The 11,333-nt window shown below is 47.5% G+C and overlaps 1 protein-coding gene across 1 annotated transcript in view; it reads left to right on the top strand.

The window, feature by feature from the left end:
• Nucleotides 1-4,823: 4,823 nt before the first annotated feature.
• TES (testin LIM domain protein) overlaps nt 4,824-11,333 on the top strand; it is a 45,643-nt gene continuing 39,133 nt past the window's right edge. The window contains exon 1 of the mRNA XM_019514541.1: nt 4,824-4,927. Within this exon, the coding sequence (XP_019370086.1) occupies nt 4,901-4,927 (27 nt within the window). The 5' untranslated portion in view covers nt 4,824-4,900. The remainder of the gene's footprint in view (nt 4,928-11,333) is intronic.

Here is an 11,333-nt window from a genome sequence, read left to right as displayed (position 1 = left end):
GGCTGACTTAAAAACGTCCAGCCCCTCCAGAAGCTCCCTAACTAAATCCTCACTCACTCTAGGCCCAGGTGAGCCTCCCCTGGGGCCCAAAGAGGGCCCAGCAGGGAGGTGGCAGTTCTGGTCCTTACTGAGGAAGACAGAGGCAAAGAAGTTATTAAATATTAATATTTTATTAATATTTTTAGCTCTCTGGTCTTGATTCTGGCTCAACCCTTTGGCTCTGGCCTCTGGCTTCTGACCCTGGCCTGTCCTGACTTTGGCTAGCTATGGCTTCTGAATCCAGTTCTGATGCCAGACCCCTACCTGGGAACTGATCTGGACCATACCCATGCTTTATGCACAATACACCTAGAAGGAAGGGGAAGTTATTTCTGAGATCCTCAAGAGAACTGGAAGACTAAAGTCTTACAAGACCTGCCATACAGGCTACTTAATGTAGGGTTGCTGGTTGTAGCCATGTTGATCTAAGCACATAGGCGGGCAAGTTCTTTGGGTAGATGTCGTATCTTTTATTAGATATCTCTTAGTAGATTTATTACTTAATTGGTCTGATAAAAGCTACCACATCTACCCAAAGAATCTTGCCTGCCTAAGATCTTAAAGTAGGTCCTTTGTTGAAATGGGAGCACTAGAGGTTTCCACAACCATGTGTTGATTAGAAGATGAGCTGTCATGTTGGATAAAGCAGATTTGCATTACGTAAGAATTTCTGTAGGCTTTGTGTACAAGTTAGCAGATAGAAAGCTATTTAAGCTTTACTATATTTCTGTGCTCACATACCAGGTAACCTGTCCTGCCTTTTATATATTTTTAAGTTGTACAAATCACAAGAACATTCCATCCTTGAGAAGCACAAAACAAATCTAATATAGGAAGTAAGCTGGACAGTTTTGTATCATTTTCTAAACTTCCATAGTGAATAGCAAAAGAACTTGTAGCAAGGTGATTTGGCCCTTTAAGTGGAGTAGCCAGCCCAGGAACAGCAGTGAATGATTAGCTGGGAATTAAAAGCCCAAGTGTGGGTGACAGCAAGGAGCTTAAATTGGGAGAAGCAGCTGTTTTGTGGGCAAGAAGCAGATTGAAACCCAGAGGAGTTTGCCTTTAGGAAGGCCCAGAGATAAAGGGCCCTCTCCTAATAAAGCTAAAGGTTTAATTTAGTAATTTGTTTGGACCAAGAATCATTGGTTTGTGTTATGAGATTTGGCTCAGGAGTTCCCAAGGAAGCGAAGCCTTATAGTGAGATTGCAGGCAACCACACCTACTTATGGACTATTGTTCAGACTGCCTAAGGGCCAAAGCCTGCCTGCATGGCAGCAGGTACCCCAACCTGCTTACAGGACTATCCTGCAAACCTTATGATACCCAAGCTGAAAAAGTACAGCTTACTTGCTACTCAGAATAACTATTGTTATAATAACTAACATGCTGTAGAATACACTGGTTCTCATATTCTACAAAATACAATTTTAACTCTTCTTTTTTAAAAAAAAAATTGTTCCTCCTAAACAAAAAATTAAAAATGTAAACTTATTAAATGCATTTCTTACAATATTTGGGCAAGTAAGTGAATCTTTAATATAGAAGACCTGGCTCAGACTGGATCACTTTCATTTTTCAAATTGGTATTGTAAAAATGTACCCAGTAAGATTTTGCATTAGAATTATAGGTCGTTTTTTTAAGATTTTGCTTGATAGACCTTCCAAATTTTAAATATTCTTGTAACACTGCATTCTCCCTCCCTTTTTCCCCCTTCTTCCCCCAACATTTCAGACCAATCTTGAGTCAAGCACATGCTGGCCCTGTCAGTGTCCATAGTTTGGTGTGCCTGCCTTGCCCCTTCTCTCATTTCTCATTCTGACATGACCTGAGGGGCCATCATGGACTGGCGTTAGATCTACTCTATAGAGCAGAGTAAGAAGCAGCTGGCACCATTAGTTATGCACATTGTTGGCTGCTATTGAAGTTTCAAATACAGCAGTCAGCTAGAATGTTGTTATTTCTAAAGATTGATCCTTCAGTCACTGCTGCGATGAGGGGGGAGTGGGGTTCAGAGACTAGAATCCTGTATTAATTTTCCCTTGCCTGCTATCATTCATCAACAAGCAATAGTAAAAATATAAAAAAAAAACAAACAAAAAATTGTAAGAAAGGCAGATCTAGCCCCTGGGGAAAGACACTGAGCACTCTGCATGTGAAAGCTATTTAAGAACAGTCTGGGGGAAGGCAAGGCATGTGTTTGTGTCAGACTATTAGCTGCCTAAATCAGTGAAACAAAATAATCTTTCAAGTTATTGGCAAATGCTGCCTAAGGCATTTTTAATGCATATGTCTGTCTTCCCCGCCCCCCACCCAAGATTTTTTAAAAATCTGGAAAGAGAAAATGTATATAGGACTTGACATTCTTAGCCTGAAGAACTCAAATAAACAAGACCTGAATTTAACAAACTCTAATGCCCATGCCACCTTAATTTTGTGATTCCTGTTATATTTATATGACCTTTCACAGTACAACTTCTATAACACCACTTCTTTGAGTAGCAAATAGATAAAAATCACTGGCATATTAAAATTTACAACACAATCTATGAAACCAAGGACTGTTTTCAATTATAGTACTGTAAATCTGGAAGTAAATCTGCTGGAGCAAATCCAGTTAATTTAGTCCAAATTTACATTGATGTGACTGAAAACAGAATCTAACCACGTAATTTGTAAGGCCTTTTTAAGGTTTTGTTGGGGAAGAAATTGGTCTAATTTCTTTTGGCAAAGTTATGCATTATACTTAAAATATGCAGAGAATATATCCTGACTTGCATTGTTTGAAGAATGCAAGATGTAGCTTTCAGATTGTTTGTTTGTTTGTTTTGCAAAGCTGCCTGTTTTTACATGTTAAACTGATTCTTTTTCTGACAAGTAACTCAAGATTCCCTCCAGCCTTTTGTAAATAGGAGTTATTAACACGTTCCTTTTACTTTTTTACTTTCTTTACAGTATTCAAGTATTCAGAGTGTAAGTGATACATGTTAATGTTTCACTTGAAACCAGGGGAGTTCAACCTCTGTCCTGGGGACCAACTCTGGCCCAGGGAGCCCTGGCATCTGACTGGTGGGGCTTCCCACAGGTTGGGAAATTTGCCAATGGGGTAACAATGGCAAACAGTACAGCTACCCTTCTCCCCTGCTGCCAAATTTCCAAGCCCCATATGGCTGGATTCGAGCCAGGCCTTGCCCCCTTGCCCCACATGGCCGGATCAAGGCCAGATCATGATCCCATGTGTGTCGTGATATTGCCCCTACCCCTCACCCCTGTGTTGGGCTGGGTTGTGCTAAGCCCCCTTCCTTATGTGGCTAGATCAGAGCCAGGCTGCCCCCAACTCCCTCCAGATGGCTGGATGGTGCCCCAAGGTCTTTCTGGTTTTCTAATCAAGCACTGCTGAGGAAGTCAATAGTCTTCATGGCCCTGAAGACTTCTTAGCTGCTCCTATTTCACTGCCCTGCAGAAAGCTTTTAAGTCCCCTTTGTGTTTGGCTTCAACCTCAACTGAAAAATCAAACCCCAAGCCCCTCGTCTATTAGTAAAGCTTTTTTAACCAGAGTAAAAGAGGTGTTTTGTTACATGGGATGATGCCCCTCACCGTCTGCACCCCACCCCCTTCTCAAAACCCTAAATTTGGGTATTCCTGGACATATCCTCTTTTTGGGTCCTCCCATCTTCATCTGGGCATTTTTTTTTAAATATCAGGAAATGTCTGAGATTTTCCTGTGCCACCACTTTCCTGGCTTACCCCAGCAAGGAGCTGCTTGGGCCTGTGGGGGGATCAGGGAAGGTGATTGGAGGCCAGGGCATCACCTGCTCTGTGCGCAGGCCCTGGCATCTGCAGGCAGGTGAGTGTGAGCATCAAACCTGGGTCCACAGCAGGGTGGGGAGGTGGGGGGAAGGGGCTCTTTGGGTACAGCAGGGATCCATGTGGACAACAGGGCTGAGGGGGGCAGGGGCTATAGGTTGGGAGTAAGGGGCACTGGCAGGTTACACAGTGGGGTGGGGGTGAAGTGAAGGGGCGCTAACAGGAGGTAGGGGCAGGATGGATCTGCGAATGGCTCGTTCCAGGGGGTGCAAGAACCTGGGAAGGATGGCTCCTGCCACTGTGTGCACTCCCAAACAGGCATGGGGGGGGGGGCGTGTGCCCCCCGATCTGTGTGCTGGGGGAGGGTGGGCTGCTGCTGCGGGCTTTCCCTTTGGTTGCCAAACTTCATTGCTATGGCACTGGGGCTGCAAGTCAGGAGTGAGGGGTATCAGCGGGGGGGGGTCTATGGGTTGGGAGTGAGGGGCACCAGCATGGTCTGGGGGGCAGGGTACTGTGGGTCAGGAGTGGGCAGCAGCAGCAGGGCTGAGGGCGGGGGCTGTGACTTGGGAGTGAGGAGAAGGGGCAGGAGCAGGGCACGAGCATGTCACTGTCCCCCGACAATCGTATAGCCCCTGCCCCCACAGATGCCCTCTTGTTTGAACCTGGAATGATGGCAACCCTACCTAGATCCCCCACGGTGTGAGATGGGCGCTAGGTTTTGCTGCCACCTTCCTGATTACAGCCTCCTCATACCACAGACAAGAAAGCACAGAAGAGAAATATGGCCCCTTGCCCCCGGCATACGCGCCGCTCTGAGGCAGGCTGCAACCCCCAACACCTCAGGCCAGTTGACCCCCGGCCGCGGCCCAGGCGGACGCCAGCACCAGGTAGCGGGCGGCGGCAGCGATTGGCTGGCGGCTGTCCGGGCGCTGCGCCGCCATTGGCTGCCGCGCTGCCTTTGTTCCGCACCAGCCAGTGCCGCTGGGCAGCGGAAGTTTGAGCGCGGGGCTGGGGAGCCGCAGTCGCAGTCCCTGGGCGTGAGCTCTGCCGCTGGCCATGGAGCTGGAGGGCAAAGTGCGGAAGGTGAGTGAGCAGGGGCGGCAGCGCGGGGGGCACCGCATGTCGCACGCACTCGCTGCCTCCCCGGAAAGTTTCCCCGCAGTCCCGGGGGTGGAGGGGGCCCGTGGCCGCGCTCAGCCGGGAGCGCCTCTCCTGCGGAGCATCGGTGGCGCTAAGGAGTCCTGTGACAGCCTCTGCGCAGGCACCTCTCCACTTCCTCGTCCTCCCCCGCGGTACTTGTTGTGCAGGAATTGAGGTGGGGGGCGTAAATATGTCTGGTTATGATCTAGTGAGGCACAGAGGGGTCACAAAGCGTCTTTCTGGCACCAGCAAAGTGAGCGGTTCTCCCCTTCGCTTAGTCTCTAAGGTGCTTTGCTCCCCTGGCTCCTGTCAGCCTAGGGATTCAGAGATGGCTCCTGGGAGGGAGAAGCTGGTGGGTACCTGAGGGGCCGCATCCCTGCCAGTGCCCAACACCCCCGCTGCCAGTGAGGCAGGTGCAGCGTTGCAGGGACCGGGTTCTGCATGCTCCTTTAAATGGCTTCTGGCCTGGTCTTCAAAGGGACGTTGCAGTAAATAAAAGCTTCTTCTGATCACTTTAGCCAGCGATCAGTTTGACAGGTTCAGACGGCGCCTTGCATTGAGGACATTGCTTAAACTGTAAACAAGTCTCTTAAAATTTTGGCTCTAGAAGTAACAGCTTTGTGCAGGCTTGTGCACGCTCTGCGTTCTTGTGGCTTGTCTTGCCACTATGAACAGCAGTTAATAAGTCTTTCTTTTTTAAATTTCTTTCAGGTCCAAATCTGATTACTTTTTTTGCTAAGAAATTTTTACAGGCTATTTATTTCTAGCCATTTAAGGCATGATGGCTACAAGGGAAGCTAAGTCGGATACGAAGAAGACTAATGGCATACTCGACTGTGTTAGTAGCAGCTTTGCCATTAGATTGAGGGAAGTAGGCAAGGAGGATGTGGACAAATTGCAAAGAGAATCTGGCAGAGGGCAGTTAAAAGTGCTAGGGGGCTGGGGCACGTGACTTCTGAGGAAAGGCTGAGGGTTTATTTAGTCTGCAGAAGAGAAGACTGAAAGAGGATTTAATAACAGCCTTAAACTATCTAAAGGGTGGCACCAAAAAAGATGGATCTAGGCTGTTCTCTGGTGGCAGATGATAGAACAAGGAGCAACCTTCTCAAGTTGCAGAAAGGGAAGTTCTGGTTGGATATTATGGAAAACTTCCCTGAGGACTAGGAGGGTAGCCAAGCACTGGAACAGGCTGGCCCCAGGGAGGTTGTGGAATCTCCTTCCTTAAAAGCTGCTAAGACCCAGCTAGACGGAGCCTTGTCTGGGATGATATAGTTGGGGACGGTCCTGTTTTGAGGTGGTGGGGGGGAGGGTTGGACTAGATCAGTGTTTCTCAACCCAAAAGTGGGTTGCAAGAATGTATGAAAGGGTCGTGAACAAACTTTAAAAATCAATCAAGGCAGAGAAGGTTCTTTGGGTGAATCTGATATCTTCTTATTAGACCAGCTTAAGTAGTTGGTGGGGGGGGGGAGAAATTTTAGCAAGCTTTCAGGTTTAAAAACCCTTCATCAGGCTGAAGAAGTCTCTGCAGTTGGTGTGTGCTCTTCCTGGATGGAATGAATAGTAAAGAAGCCAGAGGCTGGCCTGATATGCATGCAAGACAGGCTGTCAGTGAAGATGTAAACTGAGGAGTCAGTGGGTGAAAGACAGGGTGGGTGGGGGGCGGGGAGAAAAGGGGAATGAGTGCACTAGTTGAATAGTGCAGCAGTACCGGGGAAATGGATTCTCCTTTTCAAGGAGAAAAACATAGGAAACCCTGGCACTTCCCTTACAGGCTGGCAGAGCTCCAGCCTGTGAGGGGCTCCTCCCCTCCCCGCCCCCCTCTCCACACTTGGGAGGCTGGGGGCAGGAGGTAGTGGGTCAGGACTGGCCACTGATGTTTACAAATAGGTCATGGAACAGAAAAGTTTGACAACCACTGGACTAGATGACCTCCTGAGGTCCCTTCCAACCCTTACTTTCTATGATGGTATTAAAATGATGTGATGGTAAAAATTCTACTAATGCGAGTGTGTATGTGATCTCTTAAAAATACTTGCTTAGTCCTTTAGTTTTACTAGAAATTAACCAAAAATGTAGAGTGGGTTTTTTTGGTGACCTTTTATTGGACCAACCATGTAGCCGAGAAAGATGTTTAGAATGGGTTTCAGGCACAAAGTGCCTTCCTTCAAGTCTGGCCTACTTTGTGCCTGAAAGCATGTTGAACATTTCTTACTGAGCTAACTGTATAGAGATTGTGAAAAAACCCTTGCTTGTCACGCATTTCTTGAATCGCCATCAGAGCCATCCCTGCGCACACCCTGAACTCGCCACCTTGCATGAGCAGTCCACTGCTCTGTCCCACTCCCCGCCTGGGCCCTGCAGCCACGCATTCTGGGCCCCAAGCTTAACGTGCTGCCCCAGCCCCAGCCCTGCCCAGTTCCCTTCCTGCCTCACTCAGGAGGGGCCTCAATTTCCCCTGCCACCAGACTTACCTTTGGGGACCTGTGGGAGCTGTTCTCCAGGCTGTCTGGCTGCCATGTGCACACATACTCATGGCACCTCCTGCTGATAGCCCTCCTCCCACTCCCCCAGCCCCTTGCAGGCTGGATCTCTGGCAACCTGCCAAGGGAAACCCAGTTTCCCATGGTTTTCTCCTTTTAAAGGAAAAGATCCCTTTTTTTTTTCCCTCCTCAGAATGAGAAAATCTGGGTTTTACCGTATTTTCCCATGGCAAATGGAAAACCCAGATTGCTGCCTGTTGCCCCTCTGGGACCAGTTCTTCAAATTTGGTACAAGTCACCTTTTGTGGATACTGAACTTGGTACCACCTCAGAAAATCCAGGATTCCTTATAAATTATTTCTCCAACTTTCTATGTCTTGCCCTTGTGTAGTGTTATAATCTGTATGTTTTAAAAAAATAATAAAACCTGGGCATTACTTGTTACAACTGAGGAATTAGGGCCTGAGAGCAAGGTGCACATAGTAGCTTGTAATTGGTAAAAATGAACTCATCTGAATAGAATTAACAATGGACTCCATGATTTTCCAAGTTCTCTTCCTGCCTTACAATCTATGAAACAAAATCTCTTAAACTCCTGTACAAAATTTAGGCCCTTGTGTTCCCTGAGAGATTACCGCATCTTTGTAAATGAGATGGGGAGCCAGGGAGACTGGTGTGAAGACTGCAGATTTACAGTGATTTTCATATTTTAGAAAATCAGATCTGAAAGCATATAAGTGTTATCAATTTCTTCTTTCCCTTGATTCGGTCATGGTTTGAGCAAATTTGTCATGGCTGAACATCTGCTTTGAATCATATAGTAGGTAATGGAAATAGTCAAATGTAATATTATGACACAGTGGCTTCTCTGTTTGGCCTATCTTGTGTTTTTAGCCAACTGTCATCTTTTTCTCTCTTCGTCTCAGCTACAAAACTAGTCTTTCTCCAAAGATTCTTCTTAATTACCTGATGTCAGACATCCAGACTCAGAATGTGACACGACAAAAGAATAGCACAGTTGCATCTCTATAAATTGGCCTACTTTCCCTATTGTATTTGAACTTGTATTTGGTTCCACAAAGAGAATGCAGAGAGATGGAAGACTTCCCCACCCCTGCCCCTGGGAATATTAATAAAAACGCTCCTCTCTTCCTCAGTTTTTTTTTTTTTTTTCCAAACTATCACAGCGACCATATGTGCTTCTTGAGGGAATAGTTGGTAGTCCTTGACAGATGAGTGACTGGATGAACTGAAAGCCACACTCTTTGACCATATGTGCTGTAGTAAATCACCAGCCCTTGCCATCCAACTGCTTTCTTCTTTCTCTGTCTTCCCCCTGGGTGATGTAAGAAAGAAGTTTAGTGTTTGGATTTAAATTATTTTACCCTAGTATGAGTAACAACCCACAACAACTGAACCACCACTGTTTCTTTTTTAAATCACTTTTTCTTTTCTCCTATTTCTCTCTAAGCCCCTCTTTATTTCATACTCTTGGCACTTTTCTCAAATTTCCTTATGCTCTTTAAAAAAACCAAACAAACCTATTTGTCTCCTTATCAGCATCAGTCAAGCTTTGCCACTCAGAACTGATAAAGCACTCAAGGCATGCCAACAGTGAAGAATTTACTTCTGTTTAGGGAGAAACTTGCCCTGACATCAGGTCAGATACCAGTCACTTAAGAAAGGAGGATGTGGTGACAGAAGTTATTTGTAGTCCCAAAAGTAGTGTGACTGGTGCACACTTTACCAGGTGGGAAGTTGGACCAAGCAAGTGGGGTGTAGCATGAAAACTCCAAAACTTACACTGCTGATAGAAACTGGAGAAGGAAAAAGAGACCTCATCCATTCTCGATGTGTGATGGTCCGTTTTTTGCAGCATAATTTCATTTCATCCTCTCTGCTTCTAACAGTGATCAGCCTTCTAACAGGGTACATCTGGGGTTCTTCCAGATTCTGAATGCAGAGTCCCTGAACCTATAACTCCTTTCTCTGCACATACGTGTTGCCTTCCCTGAAGGCTGCTGTTGCCTTCAAATAATTTTGGATAAACTGAGTAGGGGGGTTGTCTGTGTGACTCCTTGAGGTCCCTTCCAGCTGCATCCTTCTATGATTTTTGTGGGAAAAAAAATAGGAAAACAAATGTTTTTTGAACTGCTGAATGCTTCAAGCTGGTTCACACAAATCTTTGTAGGGATTTACACTGATACGAACCAATCCATGTTTACATTTGGTTTAGGCATGCTGGTACAACTTGACTATATATTAGAAAAGCCCAGAGACTACTTTGTCTCCAAAACAAGAACCCTGGGTGCCTATAGATGTGCTTATTGCCATTCTAATTAAAACGCTCTAGCGTCACCTCACTGTCATGTATATTAAGCCCCCACACATTTCAAAATGGTCACGGGGGCACTTTAGCTAAACCTTGTCAAATTAACTTTAGCTAAAAGATCCTGCAGTCATTTTGAAACTCAGTGGGGGGCTAAATACATGTGACAGTGAGCTGTTTTAATTAGAACAGCTGTCCAGGAACAGTCCTAATTAGAAAGTCCCACCCCTGAGCATGTGTATAGATGGCCCCTGAGACTAAATGGACAGAGTAGCAATAAAACCGCTTCCCTATCCACTGCAATTTCACATTCCTCTTCTTTCTATCAGTAAACAATCACTTTTGTTGGCGGCTTTGTGATCTAAGGAGGGAAGTGATTTTGTAGTTCAAATATTTTAAGAGCTTTGTAATAGAGAAGTAGGGGAGCCAATAGGCCTGTGTGAATAGGGAAGTATTCAGTTTGGATTTGGCCGATCCAGAGGACAGCAGTTTGATTCGCATCACTGTCCTGAATCAATTTGGCCAAATCAGCTTTGGAAGATTCAGTGCTGATTTGAAGAGATTTGGTGATTTTTGGATCGGCCAGGGAGAGGCAGACACAGCTGGGTGGCTGCAGATTCCCTTGAGGATCCTCCAGCTGTACTGCCTCTCTTGGGCAGGGGAAGCCACGGGAGAAGCTCCCATGGCTGCCCTGCCCTGCCCAGCCCCATCCCCCTCCCGGCCCCAGCCTAGTCCCAGGACGTAAAAAAAAGTCCCACACTCACTGGCTGCAGCAACAGTGATTGGGGCATCAGGCTCATGGCACAGCCCCCCTGTGGGGCAGCAGGGATCGCCTCCCCCCACTTGGCACCTGTGCAGCAGCTGTCACATTGCATGGGTACAGCGCAGCTCTGCAGGGTGCTGCACACTGTCTGGCAGCTGGGGCCACTGGGGCTGAACGGTGCCAGGCTCCGGCTGACAGGTGGAGCTGCCTCAGCTCCTGGACACCGCGCAGCGTCCTGCCAAGTTGTGCTGCACCCATGCAATGCAACAGGTGCCAGACGGGGAGGGAGGTGATTCCCTGCTGTCCCCTACTGACCCACACTGCGTGGGGTGGCTCTGCCATGAGCCCTCAGAGGCCCTGATTGCTCCTTCCAGAGCCAGTGAGTATGGGGCTTTTTTTTTTTTTTAAGCGCCAGGGTGCTGGGCTGGGTGGGGGATGGGGTTGGGCAGGGCAACCATGGAGGCTTCTCCCACGGCTCCTCCGGATGTGCCTGTGGCTGCCTCGGCAGGGGGAGCCACAGGGGCTATGCCCTGCTGCTGTTTGCCCAGCCAGGACAGGGGGGAGCATGATGCAGGCACAACTCGCTCTGAGTGGCACCAAGGCAGAGCCCCCACTCCCAGCACTCTGCTGCTGCTTGCCAGCCAGTGCGGAGGAGTGCAGGATGCAGGCACAACAGTGGTAGGAGCAGGGGATATGCCTTCCTGCTGTTTGCCCCCTTTTGCCTGGAGCAAGCCATGATTGTATCCTGCCCACCACCTCCCCGCCCTCCCCCCCCCC

The sequence above is a fragment of the Gavialis gangeticus genome, unplaced genomic scaffold (genome assembly GCF_001723915.1).
Source record: "Gavialis gangeticus isolate Ggan-Ray unplaced genomic scaffold, GavGan_comp1, whole genome shotgun sequence".
NCBI lineage: Eukaryota > Metazoa > Chordata > Crocodylia > Gavialidae > Gavialis > Gavialis gangeticus.
The sequence above is the reverse complement of the archived record's forward strand: the minus strand, read 5'-3'. Positions and strand labels throughout refer to the sequence as shown.